This window comes from Hermetia illucens, chromosome 3 (genome assembly GCF_905115235.1).
Source record: "Hermetia illucens chromosome 3, iHerIll2.2.curated.20191125, whole genome shotgun sequence".
Classification (NCBI taxonomy): domain Eukaryota; kingdom Metazoa; phylum Arthropoda; class Insecta; order Diptera; family Stratiomyidae; genus Hermetia; species Hermetia illucens.
In genome coordinates, this window is record NC_051851.1 from 38,392,378 (window position 1) to 38,411,414 (window position 19,037).

General features: G+C 40.9%; 1 protein-coding gene across 1 annotated transcript in view; it reads left to right on the top strand.

Moving 5' to 3' along the window:
* LOC119652995 overlaps positions 1-19,037 on the top strand; it is a 242,139-nt gene that overhangs the window by 201,375 nt on the left and 21,727 nt on the right. The window contains exon 5 of the mRNA XM_038057422.1: positions 1,678-1,811. Coding sequence (XP_037913350.1) covers positions 1,678-1,811 — 134 coding nt within the window. The remainder of the gene's footprint in view (positions 1-1,677; positions 1,812-19,037) is intronic.

The window sequence follows — 19,037 nt, forward strand, 5'->3', positions numbered from 1 at the left end:
TTGGAGATTACAACTCTAAGACCGGTGAAAATTTCCCCTATCTACGGTCGAAAATAACGACCGACAACAGCAACGACGATGAAAACCCCGCACGGTTGTTGTCAGCCAACAGAGCCTATTTCAACTTATAAAGACTGTTTCGCTCGAAACGTCTCACCATAGGGTCAAAGATCTTACTATACAAGACAATGATCTTGCCAGTCCTTATGTATTCCTCGGAGACTTGGGTTCTGCGCTGCGAACTCTTGGTCGCGTTCGAGAAGAGAATCCTCCGAAGAATTTTTGGCCCCTACATGAAGATGGATGATTCCGTAGACTGCATAACGACGAAATCCATTAGAGATATCACGACCATCTGGTTGTAGATAAAGTCGGGCTCAACCGGCTGCAGTGGGCCTAGACCGGATACCGGTTGTTCGGCCATTGATGATTATGATGATGGCGCATTAGACGTAACCCTTGGCTCTACTACTGGTACTGGTATTGTTGCTTTTCTATAGTGACAATAATAAAAGATACTTGACAACCGAAATTATTAGCCACTTGACAGTCGGCATCACATTTGGGTTATCAAAAAGAGACGATGATTGTCCTTCTTATCCCGCCTTTACCTTGTACCATCATTGATTATACGGAAAATATCATTGACATAACCGAACATTATTTAAATAATCGATACCGTCATTGACAGCTTCTTGTCTTTCGAAGCTGAGGGTTCAAAGTGTACAAATTTTATTGCACACGTTATCTAGGTTGGAAATCATTAACTAATTAAGGGGGAACATTTGGCAGTTTCCCCCGCTATCGAGAAGATTTATTACTATGTTCGACTTGAAGGACGCATTTTGGCGAAATGCTCTTGATCAGGATAAAACCACCGTTTCAATCCGCCTGCTTTATCAGTTTAGGATCAAGCTGTTTGGGTTGTACAGCACTTCTCAAGCAATTCAGTGACTGATAAAGTCTCGGAGTTTTCTGGGAATGCCCGTGTGAGCTCCGAAATATGAGTTGATTTCGCGCCTAGCAACGGAACTTTTGCTAGTTTAAGGAAGTTCTAGGGACCTTTGAGGATTCTTTCTGGTTACTCTCCCTAGTTCCCAGTAAGCTAACAAAAAAGGTGCACCTCCACACCTCATCAATACCTAAAACAGGAGAGACATCCGATTAGGATCTGGCGCTCGGGTTGCCATTTTTTCGGCCCCACTCGAACGGTCGAACCCAGTTTTCTTCTCTCTCGGCGATCTCTGTCAATTTTATTACAATCGGGTGGAAATGTTAGGAGCGTATTCTCTGATAGTTTTATTTTTTATTTTGGTACCAAATATTGTTATCCATAATAAACCATTTTGCCAACGAATCTAAATTTATTCGGTTTGAAGTTGCAAATATAATCTCACAATGGAGAGAAATCACCATGGAGCATTTTAAATTAGAGAAGATTAAACCTCTCTATAACGTGGCCTCCTCAGGGGAATTCCAACAAATTAAAAGCAAATACTCAGTCGCAAATCGATTTCAATTCTACTTAAATATCAATTGTTGCTGTACATTTTCTAATTCAGTGAAAATTGAACCGGAACCATATTTGTGTGTATGCATGGATTACCTCATAACTTCAATTAAAATCACTCATTATTAATTTGTCCTCTCATCCCATTTATTTCTTTGTCATTTCAGTTCTACCACGTGACGGCCCCCACATAAGTGGCAAAGAGGATCAATATCAAATCGGTGATATTTTAGGTTTAAATTGTACATCGGGGAAGTCGCATCCAGCATCGCAACTGCAATGGTTTATTAACGACGAGCCGGTAAATCCAATTATCATTAATTCAGTTAGCTTCCGTTCTAGTGAATCCGAACAATCACATTTTATAGGCTGTCGATAATGTGCTCATTTAAAAGGAGATTATACCGAAAAAAATACGATTACGTATATAATGAATATGTACTCAGATCCATACGCAAATTCAATTTCCTAGCAGATGACAAAAGCTTTTAGGCTTTGTCAATAAACTACGTATATCATTTAGTTATTAACGAAATTTCGTCCTTCGAGGAAAAGTCAATGGACAAAAAATCGTTTAAATTCAATTCATGATTTAGTAAAATGGCCTAGTTGGTTGGAGGCCTTTTTGTTTAAGAGGAAATTTTATTATTCTGGTTTTGTGGACATATCTTTTTCAGCTACTGCTTCAATTTTAAGTCAAATCTGCTGGGAATATTGGAATTCCAAAGTGTTTATGACTATTATAAGTCAATATAATGCATATTGACAATCTAAACCAATTTGTAAAGTCGGGAGTGTCAGTGAGATTCTTGGGTTTTGGATTCCCCATTTACCCCTTAATGGGGTATAACTCGTCGACCATACGTATATCTCTTTGTGGGATAGACTGCAGCAACACCAACGTATCATGGTATATGGTCCACTGAAATGCGCGTCAACCCCTTTCAGGATTTCCCGAGGCGCCCCCAAATGCTCTTGAAGCGACCCATCCGTCGGCCATCAATGCGATTGTCGCCCCTCCTTAATATGTGACCAATCCAGTATCACATTCGCCTTCTGATCATATCGCGTACGGGTAACAAACCTGCGCGCCGACAAAGTCTTCGTTTGAAATAATATCAGGCCAGCGCACCCGGATGATATGTCGTAGCCTTCGAGTGACAGTGGGGTCAATTTCCATGTGCAACTTGTATATCTTGGGCTTGGTGTTGAGATAAAGAAGATCTAACACTGCTAAGGCATCGCCCAATATTTAATTCGTCCTGTGCTCAACCTGTGGGCTCCCGTGGAGTATTCCTGATGTACATCATCGGTGTCATACAAGAGCGTCTATTCTTGCAAGTAGCTATCAATAATAGTAGCGTGATAGGTGGGAAACCAATCGTCGCCTAAGATTTTCGTATAATGTTTCAATTGGCCGAATTGAACGCAAGTCCAGGATCACCACCACCCAATATTTCCAGGTATAATCCCTTCCGTGAATTACATTTTCGGCCAAGCCAGTAACTATGACTTGATATCAGTGGTTGATCTGGCTTTACGGAAACCATATTGCCGATCTGAAAGGTCTCCTTGGCTCACGATGATCGGGAGCAATCTACCGTGAATTTCCTACTCTAAACTTTTCCCCACAGTTCTAGAAGACATATGGGTCTATACGTGGATGGTTCGCCTAGAGGTTTACCAGGCTTAGGCAGCAGTACCAGCTTCTGGTGATTCTATAATGCAGGAAAGATCTCCTCGGACATATCCGGCTCACATTTCACCGCCATATAGACCAGGGGTTTTACTCTCGCCTATTCTACCACAGATCTCCAGGAGCTCGTCTCTGGTGACTGGCATTCCTTTCGGTTTTGGCTTCCGACGTGCAAGTTTTCTGCCCTAGTTTAAAGATGACTCCCTGGTAGTCGCTGCACGCAAAGTTCTCGCTAACTTGCCAGGACATATTACGTGCCAGTGTTGGGCTGACAAAAATCAGATCTGCACTTGAATCTGAAACCCCTTTCCCATAGGTGTTCGATAACCTGAACTATATCCAGCTAGGCGATTGCTTCTAATAAGAACCGCCCCCTTGCGATAGCCTCTTTGTTGCTCCAATCAATGGCCCAAGTATTGAAGTCACCGGCTGTCACCTGAGGATTTCGTCTTTTGGCGTTGAGAAGAAGATCGTCTAAAATCTCTTCAAATTCGGATAATGTCAGGCTCGGTGAGGGATAGGCAGCTGTATATGAATATACACAAAGCTAGTAGCCGCCTGACCCATGGTATATTGTATAGCCTGACGACCGCACACCCATACCGTCGCTCCAACAGTCAAGTCTGTGATCAATACAATACCGTGAGCTTTCTGCAGGGTTCACTTATGACGGCAATCTTCATTGGGGATTTGTAAGTAGTCTACGTTAGCGAATCCATTACGACCATGCAATGTTTAAGGCTCATTTGCATTAACGTCATTTTTTCAATCCAATTAACGCCTCCTTAAATTCAAGGAATTTACCATTTCCGGAAAAATGCCAGTTATCCCTCCCCTCCTTTCCTTCGCACAATAGGCATTTTGGGTCCCTATTGCACTCCTTGACACTATGTCTTTCTCCCCATACCTTCGACGATCGAAGCTATCGATACCTTCTCGCAGTGTCCAAACAGCAGGCATTTTTAGGCATCTATTCAGAGTGATCTGCTCCCTTAGGCGGCAAACAACCCTCCCAATTCAGGCTTTTCCTACGGCTATCAACTTATGTGTTGCCTACACTGTGCAAGTCTCATTGTGGGCGTTTGAATGTCGCCATAAGCTTTCCTTAAACTTACGATGAATTCTCCTCCGAATCCTTCCAACTTGTTGTTTCAAGGCAGCGCAGATTCGCCCTCTGGATGTCACTCAATCAAGAAATTCTCCTCAAGTGAGTTTATAACTTGGTTATGAACGGGGCCAGTTTTTCGCTTGCTGGATTTTTCAGTTCAAACATGAGACACCCTTTCCAGGTCCTTCGAACATTTCCGCCTTGGTCTCTTGGATCGTTTAGTAGCTGCGCATACGAACGATTTCCTTTACTGGAGATTACAATGGTCTCCGCGTGAGTTAGCACGTTTTGTTTTTTGTTCCTCTTTTTATTTACAACCCTAGTTCATCCACCGTTTTTATTTTGCTTGGATTTCGCTTCGCTAGACGACATTCCCAATCTGGGGATATGTTTTTGTACCTTCTGAATGTTTAGTTTTGTTTGTTGGACCGGTCGCAAAGCTTTTTTTCCTTGCTGTTGTTTCTCTGAAGGTTCCCCTGTTTGAGTCGCACTCTTTTCCTAGGCCGGACGCCGATGGCCTTGCGCTTTGGTCCCATGTGGGTCCCCTGCAACGCTGTTGGAATAGCAGTTTTCGGTTTTCCTTAGTTCTTCTTTCTTCTTCCGGCGACCTATTCTAAAGCACCCCGATAGCTCTCACCATGTTCTTAATTGCTAAATGCACATTGTGGTTGTCTTTAATGAGTGGATAGCTCAACAATTTTAGCCCTAAGCTCCCTGAAAGCCAGTTTTTCGAAGTCAGAGGTTTGTTCTCGGCGAATCTTAGCCGACCTTCCATAATCTATCTCGTTTACCGTCTTTGGTACTGGAGGAGATATTAAAATGTGTCAGCTTCTCCTGTATTAGTCTATTTTCTAACCCTGGAGTACTTCTTAAGCAGATTCGGTCTTTTCTTTTGTTTATGGTTTTCTTGGTATAACTGCTTCATTTGAACACCTTCTTCTCTAAAGTAGCATTATATGTCACGGTGGCCAAGTTGTCCGCTATCGAGGTACTGCGAGGGGAGGGGGGAATATTTGAGCGTTTCCAAGTTTAAAATAGTTTAGCAATGAATGGCCGACCATTGTCCTGGTTCAGCCTCGTTCATGACGTTTTGGGTATGTCAAAATCGACCAGCACTGTAGGTATTTATTGGCAACTAGCATGAACTTACGTACCTAATAAATTGAAGGAGAAAAAAATTCAATAAAGAAAACCCTTTTAAGAAAAAATTATAAATCAAAAGTGGCTTAGGATAATCAGATGGAACCAAATGCTTACGTCATAAACTGTTCTGAAGTTCTCAAACTCTCAAATTTTCATCTGGTGATTTTTCAAAATTGATCCATTCGACTATTTTTGGCACAAGCATAGTAGTTCCAAGGTATATTGTTAATCGTTTCCAGTGACAAGATATTTTCTTAATATTTTTCCCTTTCCTGGAGGATTTTTGTGGTATTCCCCGGAACTTCCTGTTAAGCTGACACCCGTTTTTCGCGAAATGACATGGTTTTCTCATAGAGAATGGTACTTGTGACATATTCCTGTGAACAGGGTACAACGAGAAGCGCATGGAAATTGTCGCGATTTGGTTAATTTAAAATTTCATATTTGATCCATTATATTTGTGGACTTTGAGATGACGTATCCAAACAATAATCAGCTCATCTGAATCAGAAGTCGCCTTTGGAAGGAATGATTTGATTAGTCCTTGTAGTACTGGCCATTGTCCTGGCTCTTTCCAACCACTGCATAAAAAATTTAAAAGGTTTCGAGATAACCACTAACGTGATGAAGAGTGCTGATAAACAGTTTAGCCTCGATGAACCCCGATAATGCCTTTTTCCTTTTTTTTGAAAATGCTTACCTTGCTAAGCAATGGAAATTTTCTCGGATTCCTTAAAAATTGATAAAAATCCCCCCTCATCCTCTTTTTTTTCCGAGAAAGTTCTGGCTGAAAATGTTTACCCCTATGTACGTTCGGATTCAAAACGTGGAGTCCTTTACTAAAATGCCATTAATACATTTACTCCCTTTTCGATATAAAACTTTCAAGGACACACTATAGAGTTCACTTTATCCCTTTTTTAATGTCTTTCCATTGTTTCACAACAAAACGTATTCTTCTTGGGACATTTTTCTAGGTAAGCACGAATGTATGCATGAATGTGTGCACGAATATATTAAAATGAGGGTTCAGGAACTTCTCAAAGATTTATAAAGTGAAGTGTGCTGGCAGTAGTGACACTGTGAGGCCGATTCAACCCATGTACATTGTAAGGTACTATCAACTTTTATATCCTAGCCAAATATTTATATATCGTGACATGTTAATGCGTCATGAATGCTAAGTTTTATTTTGGAAACGGGTGGTGGGATAGGGAACGGAATAAAAGGATCCCGATGTTGACCTGAACCCTGAGCTAAGCATTCTGCTGCTCAACTTTAGTCTCCATGAAGAAACAATATTCTGACATTGTTTAAATAAAATAAATCTGACAGGGAATGAAAAAGTAAAAGGAGCACCAAAGTAATATGGGAGAAGCGGAGTCGTGAAGTAACAAGGGAGAGGGCACGTGATTCCTTTAACTTATACATTCGCATTTTTCTCTCAAGAAGGTTAAATGTTATGTAAACACATTTTCAATTTCCTCCAAAGGCGAATGCCATATTCGCTGAATTAAAAGAAAATGTCAAAGATTTGGCTTAGATATGCAGCTACAGAACTTTCGTACAAAGAATATCAGCTCCTTGCATATATGTGGTTCTGACGCAGGTGGAAAGATGCAAATTTGATAAATGTTGACGTTTTTATTCAGAGGTTATATATGATGTCATTATAAGCCCTGATGTTGAATTAGGATATGTCTGGTTCATAACGGGGCCACATTCTCACTTAGAAAAATGTCTTTTGGGGAAGAGCACAGAACCTTGGAATTTTGGTACAAAGTGTCGTTGCTATTCGTTTGTGATGATATGTGTAACTCTGCAAATGTTAAGAGTAAACACCAAAATAGAATAAAATTTATAAAAAAATGCAAACATGTTTCTAACCAATTATGGATAAAAAACCAAGCAAATATGCAGTACGTACCTAAAGGATTAGGACATTTTAGCTTATTGCATTGCGATTGCCAGCAAGTACGCAAACACCCCACTAATTGTCAAAAACAAAAAGCAGGTCCTTTTTCGGAATCTAATGATCATCCCTCTCTTTGCTCAGACCTCTAGGATCTACGAATGAGTGAATGCAATAGTTCTGCAGCAAGACTTGAATAGGAAAGTCGATACTAATCCCTGCCTAACTGCATTGATGGTCATCAATAAAGGAACAACAACCGCTGAGATTATACACAGTCACGTACACGGCCAAGAGAGAATTCGGTATCTCAACGAAATTGATAATAATGACTAGGCTGACCCTGACCAATGTGCGAGGCCTGCTTTTATCTGGCAGGATCACTCGCAAGATTCGATATCAACAACGGTCTAAGACAAGGGGATCCCCTATCATGCGTCCTCTTTAACCTGGCCATGGAAAAAGTGATCTCTGATGCTGAGGTAAATGCAAGAGGTACGATCCTCTTTAAATCCACCCAACTACTGACCTATCATGACTATATCGACATCATGGGAAGAACCACCCGAGACGTACAAACTGCCTTCATCCAGATCGAACAGGCGGCAATTGGGGCAAGATATTGGGCTGCACATCATTGAAGGCAAGAAGGTGGCAACGTCAGCAACAGAAATCAACCAATCAACGATATCAAACCGCACTGGTCAAATGGGAAGAATAAAAGTAGGAGACTACAACTTTGAGAGGGTTGATAATTTCTCCTATTGAAAATGACAACCGATAACAACTACGACGATGAAATCTGTGCACAGTTGTTGGCAGCCAGCAGAGCCTATTTCAGCTTACAAAAACTGTTGCACTCGAAACGTCTTACCATAGGATCGAAGCTCTTACTATACAAGACAATGACCTTGCCAGTCCTCGTGTATTCCTTGGAGACGGGTTGCTAGCAATTAAAACTGCGAACTCTTAGCCGCGTTCCAGAGAAGAATCCTCCGAAAAATTGTTGCCTCCTACATGAGGATGGATGATTCTGTAACCTACATAACGACGAAATCTATGAGCGATACCATGACCGTCAGATTGTGGATAAAATCTGGCTTAACGGGTTACGGTGGGCGGGTCACTTAATCCGTATGGATGAGGATGATCCGGCCCGAAAAGTCTATAAAGCATATCTATGGTAGAAAAAGGACACGAAGCAGACCCTGAGATGGAACCATGGCGTAGGCAGCTTTTAGGGATATCGAATTGGTGGACGTCGGCGCAAAACCGGGATGTCTGGAGTTCCTTATTAAGGCAGCCTAGATCGGATACCGGTGGTTGCACCGTTGATGATGATGAACCGCGGAGATTAATGATCTCTCTGCGGGACTCTCGCCCCGGACTAGTATCCCGGTTTGTGTCATCGCACCACCAGAGGCAAGGTCTTACAAAAAAAATTACTTAACACATACACAATTTTTATTAAAAAATAATGGACATCATAGTTTTAAAATCTTGACCTTAGAAGCCAACCTAATTAAAAGTTAAACTATTGAACCTAAACTGATAAAAATTAATTGAAGTTCATGCCCTGCATCTGGTGGAAAGATTTCGAAAAGCTCCAATCACTATAGCATGAACGGCGTAAGCCATTTTGTTTGGATGAAGGGACGTATTGAGAATGGGGGTGCCGAGCGGAGTTGAGCACTTTTCTATCTACCCTGCCCAATAAACGGTTATCGCTGTTATAGCGAATATGGATTTACGAGAACTAATTCTCATGGCAGAAATTTTCCCCATCGATCACACATCCGCAGACACTCGAAAGCCAGGAGGTTGGGGTGCGACTAGCACCTTTCTAGGAGTTTCATCTCGTATCTTGCCATCACCCCACGATACGCTGCATTTGGGGGAATTGTAGAGAATCTGGTTTAAGTATGTACTTCAAATTATTGTCGATTTTAAATACACTGGTATCATGATGGAGCATCTGTCTTTCTTTGAAGCTTAGGCTCTTCACATATCTAGGTGAGAGGTCTACAAGATGAATTCGGAAATGATCAATGGTGTAATTACTTGTTTCTACCAGATGTCGACCTTATTACCGACCGAATTACCATCCTCCTTAAAGTGTGCCTTATCCACTGCTACTTCCGTCTTAAGTTGACAGTGCGTACGATTGGCAGGCTTGTACGCTGATCAAGTTCCCCGTTTGAGATAGTGCCAGGCCAGCGCAATCCGATGGCATGACGCAGCTGTTGCATACTTAGGACTTTACTTCCCATGTGCTACCCGCATATAGCAACACAGAAAGAACACTAGCCCAGAATAGTCCTAACGTGATCTTAGTGTTGAGATAGCTGCATTTTCATTTTGGAAAGGGCAGCGAAAGTGGATCTGGGGCTATTATTGCGTCAGGCAACATCCAGTTCGGTGCCATCGTACGTGAAAACTACGCTTCCCAGATATACAAATTGATCAACGTCTTAGATGATCTGCTCATTAATGCAGATAGGGAGAGTGTGATTGAGAATATCAGTTTTGTTGGTATTTATCTTCAGTCCAATGCAAGTTGCTTGTCTTTCCAAATCCTGAGTGATTTGGCCAAGATCCATGACCCGCTGAGAGAGCAAGCAGATGCCATCAGTTAAGGGGAGGTCTTTGAGGAAAGATGTCATTGTCCGTTGAATACCTACCTCCTTGTACTCCGGACAAGGCAGCATGAAGAACGTTACCGATAACAAGAAGAAATAATATCGATGACAGGATGCCACCCTCACGGATTCCACTTTAGACCTCAGAATCCTCAGAGGTTTTATCTGAGCGCAGCACCTGACATTTTGCGCCATCATATGTCACTCTGATCATAGATGTTAGTTTCTCTGGAATGCAAGAGGAGAATTTCACCAGATGTGATCCGGTTAAAAACCGTGGTAAAGGGTTCTATCCTCTCCGTTGTTCATTATCGTGGGTGAGAAGCCGATCGTTGACGTCCTTCACAGGACTATCGAAAGATTTATGAGCAGATGTAAGCTTTTTTGTGATGCGGTTGACATTCCCGAAATCATAACGAACTACGGCATCTTCCTCTTTCCTGACCAGTGCAACTGCAAATTCTCTCTTATCACAGCGTACACAATGCTGAACTTCCCGGGATTTCGCTCAGTATCGTAGTTCGAGTGCGTTACTGCCGCCATCACTTGCGGTGATCAGTAGAGCCACTCAACCCTCTCCGTTCATCAAGCCGCTTTCACGATTCCGCAATTAATCACATCTTATGACGCCTCTTCGGGATATGGCCGACGACCTGTGTGGCACCGGAGAAAAGAACAACTTCGGTGGCGATATTCTCAGGCAGGTTACTCAGAATATCTGCCGCTCGATCAGCAAGATAGCTCTCTCACTGTCGAAAGACAACTGGATCTTTGAGGTCGATCTTGAACTTAGAGGGTCGCAGTTCTCCATCTCTGCGAAAAGTCGCGGGCGCAACACATAAACAAACGTAAACGACCATGAGATTGCGCTTTCGAGGCCGATGTTAGCGCATATCCAATAGACAACTTCTAAATCTACTGCTGATCGCGAAGAGGTCGAAAAACGCAATTAACAATGTAGAATTGTTATGCTCTTTAGTCTGAACCAAAATCTTGCAGTTAGAAGTCAGAAACTGGCTCCCAGGTCAAGAGAGCGGGCCTTGCGATAGAAGTCAGAAGCAACTCGACACCGGATTGGCGTCTGCTACCACTTGGCTTGCCAGAGTACAAAACACATTGCCATTGGTGTGGCAAGAGTGAGAGAAGTATTCTCCAGAGTGCCATTCTTATTTCGCTCAGGCTGAAATGAAATTCGTGCTCAAGGTAAAGAAAGTGAGCATTTTGGAGACCCTCGTTACCATTGTCGAGGAGCGTGCGCATTCCAGAAACAAATCATAGTCCGTTGTCGATAGCCAAAGGTCATTGCCTGGAGCTCATCCCCCATCCAAGGCGTTGTTGACGTTTCGGTAGCAGCAAAGTTTCAAAATTTTCAGGTTGCTAGCCCACAAATTTCTATCCCTTCTAGCCGCCTCTTACGTCATGGAGGGAAGATTTTGACTGTATTCTTAAGCTCCAACTCACAAGGTAGCGAAACAAGCCCCAGATAAATTCGGAATTCCTCCCAATGTGATTTTTTCTTATGGCCGAGGAAGTCATATCTCCAAATAGCTCTTAGGGGAAATTTGCCACCCAGATTACATCTTTTCGAATTTATCACGATTTGGGATAGAATATTTTCACTAGCGTTTGACCCCAGTTGGATCTTGCCCCCCCTATGTGTATTCTAGTATTATTATATTTTCCCATTTTCCTCAGAATTCGAGGTATGTCCCACGAGTGATTTGTTTACTTTCAAGGTATCTTTCACCCCGTCTGCATGTTTTCATTCATAAGAAACCAGAAAAAGAATCAAAAAGTGAACCAAGTGTGGATTCGAAAAAAGTCGATAAAGAGTTGTAGCTGCAAATTCGTTTGATACTTTTCTAAAAACGCCTTTTTTGCTCCAGAATCTTTTGAGCAGGAATATATGTAAATTACGGGATGAATAGTTTCAAACAGAAGCTATCCAAGCGCATCCTGATATGTTGATAAGCATATTTTTCAAATAACATACTCTTCTCTACCGTCAATCAAACACAATCTAGCGACTTTCCAAAAAAAGTACCGACAAAGCAGATAACGTGGTCTCTCATCATTTCCCAATATTTTTCGATAACATGCACTTTCCATCTCCATTTATTTCCAATCCTTAAAACCCTCTGTCAGCATTATTTAAAAGATGGTTTTAGAAATTGATTCTGTTGACTAGTCTCTATGTAAATGTTTACCCCAGGTCGATTTAAACCAACTTTGTGAAAATTTATTCGCAGCAAAAATAAATACACAAAATTGATCCGGATAATCCTGTACTAGATAAAATAGCCTGGAGATTTTAACTAACAAATAGCATGGCATATTCCGAGAGCATTGACAACTGCGGAATCCGGGTGCAGGTAGTACATTCGTTCACGGATGTACCGCCATCAGAATGTATTCCCATTTCTATATTTCGGGTGAATTTTTAGCTAAAAGCTGCACGGAAAATATTCCAAGTTGGTTAGTTAGAATTTGTAAATTTCGAGGAGATTTCCCTGGTATTCGCTTGAATAGGTTCTACATATTGGGAATTCCGAAATGCATGTGTATACCTTGAAGGGGTTTGATCATTCAGAAGCATGGATTGGTTGGCTAGATGTCGATAAAGATTCATACAGTGCATATGGGCGGGTGTAATGTCATAAAATATGTTCATGATAAAAACCCGTAAAATCGTCCAATAATGTACTACTACATGGGTGCAAATTTAAAAAAATTGGGACATTGTATAGATAATTTAATTTAAAAGCACGTCACCTAACTATAATATCCGGACAAAATGTGAATCTTTGGAAGATGGGAATATGGAAACTGCAAGATATAGAGAGTTGAGCATCAAAAAGCTTCAAAATTGTCACAAATAATATATAGAAAAATGTTCTTCGTAGTTATTAACACTTTCGTTATATCTACTCTCAAGTAAAAAAATTTAATTAACAATTACCTAAGAAGAATATGAAAAGATCCTATGCAGTCCCCTATTTAAGTGCCTACCTCAACGCTTAACTTTGAATGAGGTGGGGTTTAAAATGTTTATCTATTGAATTTAATACAATAGAGGGTACCAGTGAATTAAAAAACCAAAATTTGGCTTACGCTAGCTTTGCCAATAATCCAGTACTAATTTCTATTGATATCACTAGATTTCATAGGACGGTCGTCACATTTTTCTGAGAATTAGTGCCTTTTCATTTCAGGTCTAGAAATATTGAATTACTACTTCCCTTTATTTTATGAATGATTAGGAATGCCAAAACAGAAAAACTTTTCAGAAAATATTAGCCTTTCCCTTAATATCTACTCTTTCTTTGCAAGAAATTTTTATTTTGCATTTAAGTACCTATTTCGAGAGCCAGAGAGTAGCCTCAATGGCAAGGGAGCCTACTTTAGTAGTAAGCACTGATGAAGGGAGTAAGAACTTCTGGAAATAGCTACTTAAATATATATAAAAATCTGTATAAATTATTTATAAATAAATATATTGGACAGATAATTTTGTTTTGTAGTATTTTGCCTATTTATCTTAATCAAATTTATATTTTTTTGAAAGCAGATACATATTTTGTAGGAATAGGAAAATAAATAGGTTACGGCAGACGGCAACTCCCCACATTTGGTGGAAATACGAATTTAAAAACCCAAATTTGATTCGGAACGATATAACATTACTTTGGAAAGATGGAAAATTAGTTAGAAGAAGCTAGTTTAAACAAATACGCGTTTGGCTGGAAAAAATATGAAATTATTTAGGAAAAATATGAATTTTATTAGGAAAAATCCGAATTCGGTTCAGAGAATTATGAATTTTATAGAAAAAGGCTGTATATAAACTTCAGATGAGTGGTCACTCCGACTTCAAATTGGTACTGCCAGAGTATTTAGGAAGGGGAGAAGAAGCCCACCCCAGAGCATTATGCCCTTATAAGTTTACAATACTCCACGGTACTCTAATGAAACATTCGTGTACGAACCCAAAATTTACGCCGGTAGACGCGATTCTACCCACCGTAACTATAATATATTGATTCCGAAAATCAGATGTTTGATGCATAAGGGGCACCCAAATTCCAAATCTTCTTCTACTTTTTCTTCAGCCTTTATCCCGTTCACATACCAAATATTCCATTAAATTTTAATTCACTGAGCTGGAGGTTAGGAATACACTCAACGTATTTACTGCGTTTTTTTATAGGGGACAAAAAAGGGTAAAAGCATGTGTGCTTCGAACCTGCAAATTAGGAAGCTTCAAAACACCAAAAGCGTTTTATATGGATACGGAACTCCCAGCTATGTTCTTTGACTTTTTAAAACAGGTTTTGATTGGTTTTGAAATGACCGCTTGCTTTTTGGTAACGGACATTCTGAACCTAAGCTAAGTGAAGCGGTCGACTAGTGGAGAGTACTCTTCTCCTTTCGGCTATATTCTCTGGTAAAACTTGTGGTAGTAAGCCTGAACTGAATGTTGGGCTGTTGCTGAAAGTTGATTTGTTTGATTGGATTGCAAGATTCAAGGCGAAGTAAAGGAACATCCAAAACCGATATATTGGAGAAAAATGCTTACTATTTGCAATTACATACAGCTCAGGAGGCCTCTCTCCTAATCGCGATGTTTAATTGTGTTTCCTAACCTCAATGGTAAGGCGAGTTCTGATAACATCTTGTTTGGGTGTGTAGTGTGTATCAATAGGGGTGAACCGTTTATAAATTTCTTGCAACTTTGACGGCTTCATCAGCGGCGATACACTGTTCGAGTACAGGACCTGGTCGAGTGGGTTTCAACTGGTTGGGAATCTTATTGAATCTACGACAACGCAACATGTAGTAGATTAAGGAATGTCTTTCTGAGCGTCCATAACAGGATGGGTTTTAAGATCGTAGTGGAAAGGGATCATCATCTGGTGGCTTTGCTTGAGTGTCGTACTTTACCACTAGGAGCAGGTCATCAACCCATCAACTTCAATACAAGCGGCCTGTGCGATCCAAAAGGATAAAATTATTGGCCACCTTCTAGTCTGACTGTTTATCGCGCAAACGCAATCTCTTAGAAAGTGGTGGGGAAGCTAAGGCAGATTACCAGACACCGACAGTGATGACAAGCAAGTGTGATTGACACGTCATGCCGAACTATGTTTTCTTGTGTCCAACGCGGTACTTGTGATATATTAGCTCACTAACCCAAATCTTCTGAATTCGCTGATACTTAAGCAAACATTTTCTATCTGCAGAACAAAGTTTAGTTACCGAAACAAGATTAGTTTTGGGGACCTGACGCTCAAATGCGAATGGAGAGCATTCACAGGCTCTTCTTCCGCATTCAGACCCCTTAAGAGGAAGTCTTCATTCGGTGATACCTTTGGGGTGTACAGTTTTTACTTCTTTTCTAGTATTTTTGGACACATGTATGTGCAACCATAAGTAAAGAGGTTGGGTTAGCTTGTCCTAGAGAAAAAATAGTGTGGCTCCTTAGAATGCATCCTAGAAGCTAAAACAATGTGCGCTTGGTTTTCTATGGCATGTTTTACACAAAACCTTAAAAATGGATTGAGAGACACAAATCTCCGCAAGAAAAGAGATCGACTAAGTTCTCGGAGCTACACTGGAATATTTTTGGTGACCTCCTTTTCACAAACCTACGCTAGTATTGATAGTAATAATTTGTATAATCTGCTTCTTGACCTAGAAGTTCCACCAAGACTTTTGCCGTTAATCAAAGGTAAAATGTGGTTGTAATACTCAAGAGAGGAGCATTCATTGGCAACAGGATATACTGTCTGATTCAAATGAGTTGTTTGTATCAGAGGCAAAGTTACAACAAGGAATACGCCAGATAAATTGGAATGATCCTCATTAGGGATCTCAATGTAGTTCGCCAGATGCTTCCGATTGATACAGGTTTTTCAAAATCTGGCAAAATCTGTGGGGGAATTAGAGTCAACGGAAATAAAGTGAAACTCAAACAGAAATACATATTTCAACTTGACAGAATGTAACAATAGGCGACCACTACATCTAACAGTGGAAGAGTTTGTAACTTGATAAGACGGGATTCAAGGACATGATTGCCAGTGTTTCTCTTAAGTCTGCTGCAGCAACACTCATGCCAACGTGGAGATATGCTTTTGGTCGGTCTAGGTGCTTCATGAAACTTACACCCATTCTCTGCCGACTGGCCAGTTTGCTACCCTCTCGAGATCTCACCCAATTTTTTACCAGCATCTCGGGGTGTGACGTTCCTCGTGAAAGGCTACCATTTACCTCTAAACACAAATATGCCCCATCATTGCCGGTTTCCCGAAATACATTTCAGCTGCCTTTACAATTTGCCGACAATCCACGTTTTTTTCCACTGTTTGACGGACACAGATCTAGAGCGACTCACCCAGCCATTCTGGGATAGTGTATTCCATTCCATAGCATAAGAGGCCTTAAGATAGTTCCCTTCACAAATTTTGGGCTCAACACCGAATCTGGGGTTCGCTGCTATCACCAGCAAAAATAACGCTACCAAAGTAGACAAACAGATCGACAGTGATAATAATTGTTGATGCAAAAATCCAATACGATCACGGCCCGTACTTCATTCAACACTGTAAGGTTTCACTATAGATCACTGTAGAAAGTTAACACTGAACTCGCCCGTGATTATTAGCATGATTTGATTCAAGTACTTATTCACAGCTGAGTCGACTAGACCTCAATCATGATACAAATTTCTCTGCCACCACTAAGATTTTAACCGCGACCTCCTATATTTAATTTTAGGGACCGAGGTCTCTCACCCTAGCAATAAGATCAAGCAAACATCAATTGGTTACCCCTCTCAAGAAGATAACTCCGCAATCTATTGTTAAATGTGATGTTGTCAAGCTGATCAGAGATATGTTGCCCATCACTTTTTGACAGGCACCACCGCGCTCGAACAGAGTGCTGCCAACGGCAAAATGGAAGAAGCTGCAGAAAGTTACAATCCTTTGACAATTATAATTGAGGCCTCAAGCTCGTGTTTCCTTGCCACATCTGGGTCTTTTGTGATTGCAATGTTACTTTTAGGAAATCCCCCCTTCTTTCTTCTCTATGGGAATGGTTCGCTTAATTTCCACTTTGCCTTTGGAGGTGCATACGCTTCTACATAGCCTGCCAATTGAGGGTTTCGAATTTTAATATGGATGGTTGCCTCTGGCAAGTCGTTTCAAAAGAGCAACTCACTATTATTTCTTATGTGTCATCCGTCGCCTATTTTGACTGGGTCTACGATTCTCCTCAGAACTTGATGTTCGAAAATAGGGGTCTTTGCTCTCTTACTGTCGTAACACACAAGAAGGGTGTAAAACAGAATATTTAATCGAAAACCTAATTTGCATCTGCAGAGGTCGTAGTTATGAAGAATAAGAAGAGCTTTACCAGGGCTAGGGGACATGTTGTGCAGATTTCTCCATTCCCGCTGAGACTAATACAATTGGTCTTCGCTCTCTCTGGTTGCAAATAAAAGATTGAATCCGACCAACATATGCAATACAATACGCAAATCTGATAATGAAGCTTTTCGTATCCTTATAGTGAATATGAAAGAGTTCAGCGACTCATAAGTGGCCAAGTGCATGCGCCTTTATGCTAGAAAAATATTCACACCAAACAAATCGCAATCGGTAGCTATTCAAGTTCCCGAGATGTTTTTCACTATAGTTCTTATATTAATTAGGGATCATACGATTCTAGCTTGTGATCTTTTCAAGCAACGATCGGTTTAACGTGAGAGCAAACATTGACTTGATTCAGCATTTGAGAAAATTATCGACCGCAGAAGTAGGAGTCCTTTGTTGACTCAGGAAACGAAACTAGGGTAGATATTCTCAGGTTTAATGTTTCATCTGCAAAAAAAATGTGGAAAACTATTCCAAGGTTCGGTGGTAAGCAAAGCAGAGGGAAGATACCCCCAAACTATGCTTTTATAGAACGTAGGTACTATAGCGTAGCCAAGGAATTCAAGAGATAAGTAGGATTCTTCAAACTATTGGAGAAGCACCTGGATTTTGAAGGATGTAAGGCCTATCATAAGGCAATGGAACGTACTGAGCTCGAACATATCGGCGGAGTGGTCGTTTTCACCGGAGAGAACAGTGCCATTTACTTCCCTCTGTCACCCAGTGGTCAGTTATGGAAACTGGGCAAAGAAAGAACCTTGTTTTTAATACTTCTTTAGATCTTGCAACCATGAAGAAGATATGGATTCCCTTTTCAGCAGGTACAGACGAGATATTCCTAGTGACCGAGTGACTGAGCGACAGAGCGTTTCCAGCGTATTTTATACCAGGCAATGGAAGATTCAAGCCTAGGTCCTCCAGATCGTATCGTTGGAGAAAGTATCGTGTAAAATTTTAAACGAAGACTTCTCAATCTGCAGAAGTGAACTTCCAACAATCCCATCTGACGATTTTAATCCAGAGGATTTAGCAGTCGGGGATCGGATGGAACCCATCTTCTAGGAACAAATTCTGTCTGGAAACGGATCAGAGCCCAGTTACCGTAATTAGAAGCTTAACACGTATTTCATTGGACTTGTTCCTCCTAGAAGCGATGATACGATCTACATGTTTTCTGTGACGCATCATCCATAGCAAAGTTATCAGCCTGATGGTGAGATAATGGTGGCGCTCCTTTGAGGAAAAGCTACAGAAAACCGAGATATCTCTGCTAAAATTGAAGTTCATTGGTGCATTATTGTTGATTGAAGGGATGCAAATGGTAACTTCAATTTTACTCCTGGCTAGTGGATTCGGTTATTGCTAGTGTGACTTACGATTGTGCTAATATAAATAATAATCGTTGGCGCAACAATCCATGTTGGATCAGGGCCTTGAAGTGTCTTAGAGCACTTCATTCAAGACCGTAACGGTACACTACAGTACACTGTAGGAGGCAATGTGGTCAGCATTGCGCTCGCCCGAGATTATTACCCTGATTTTGACTCAGGTACTCATTCACAGCTAAGTCGACTGGTATCCGACGTCAAATTA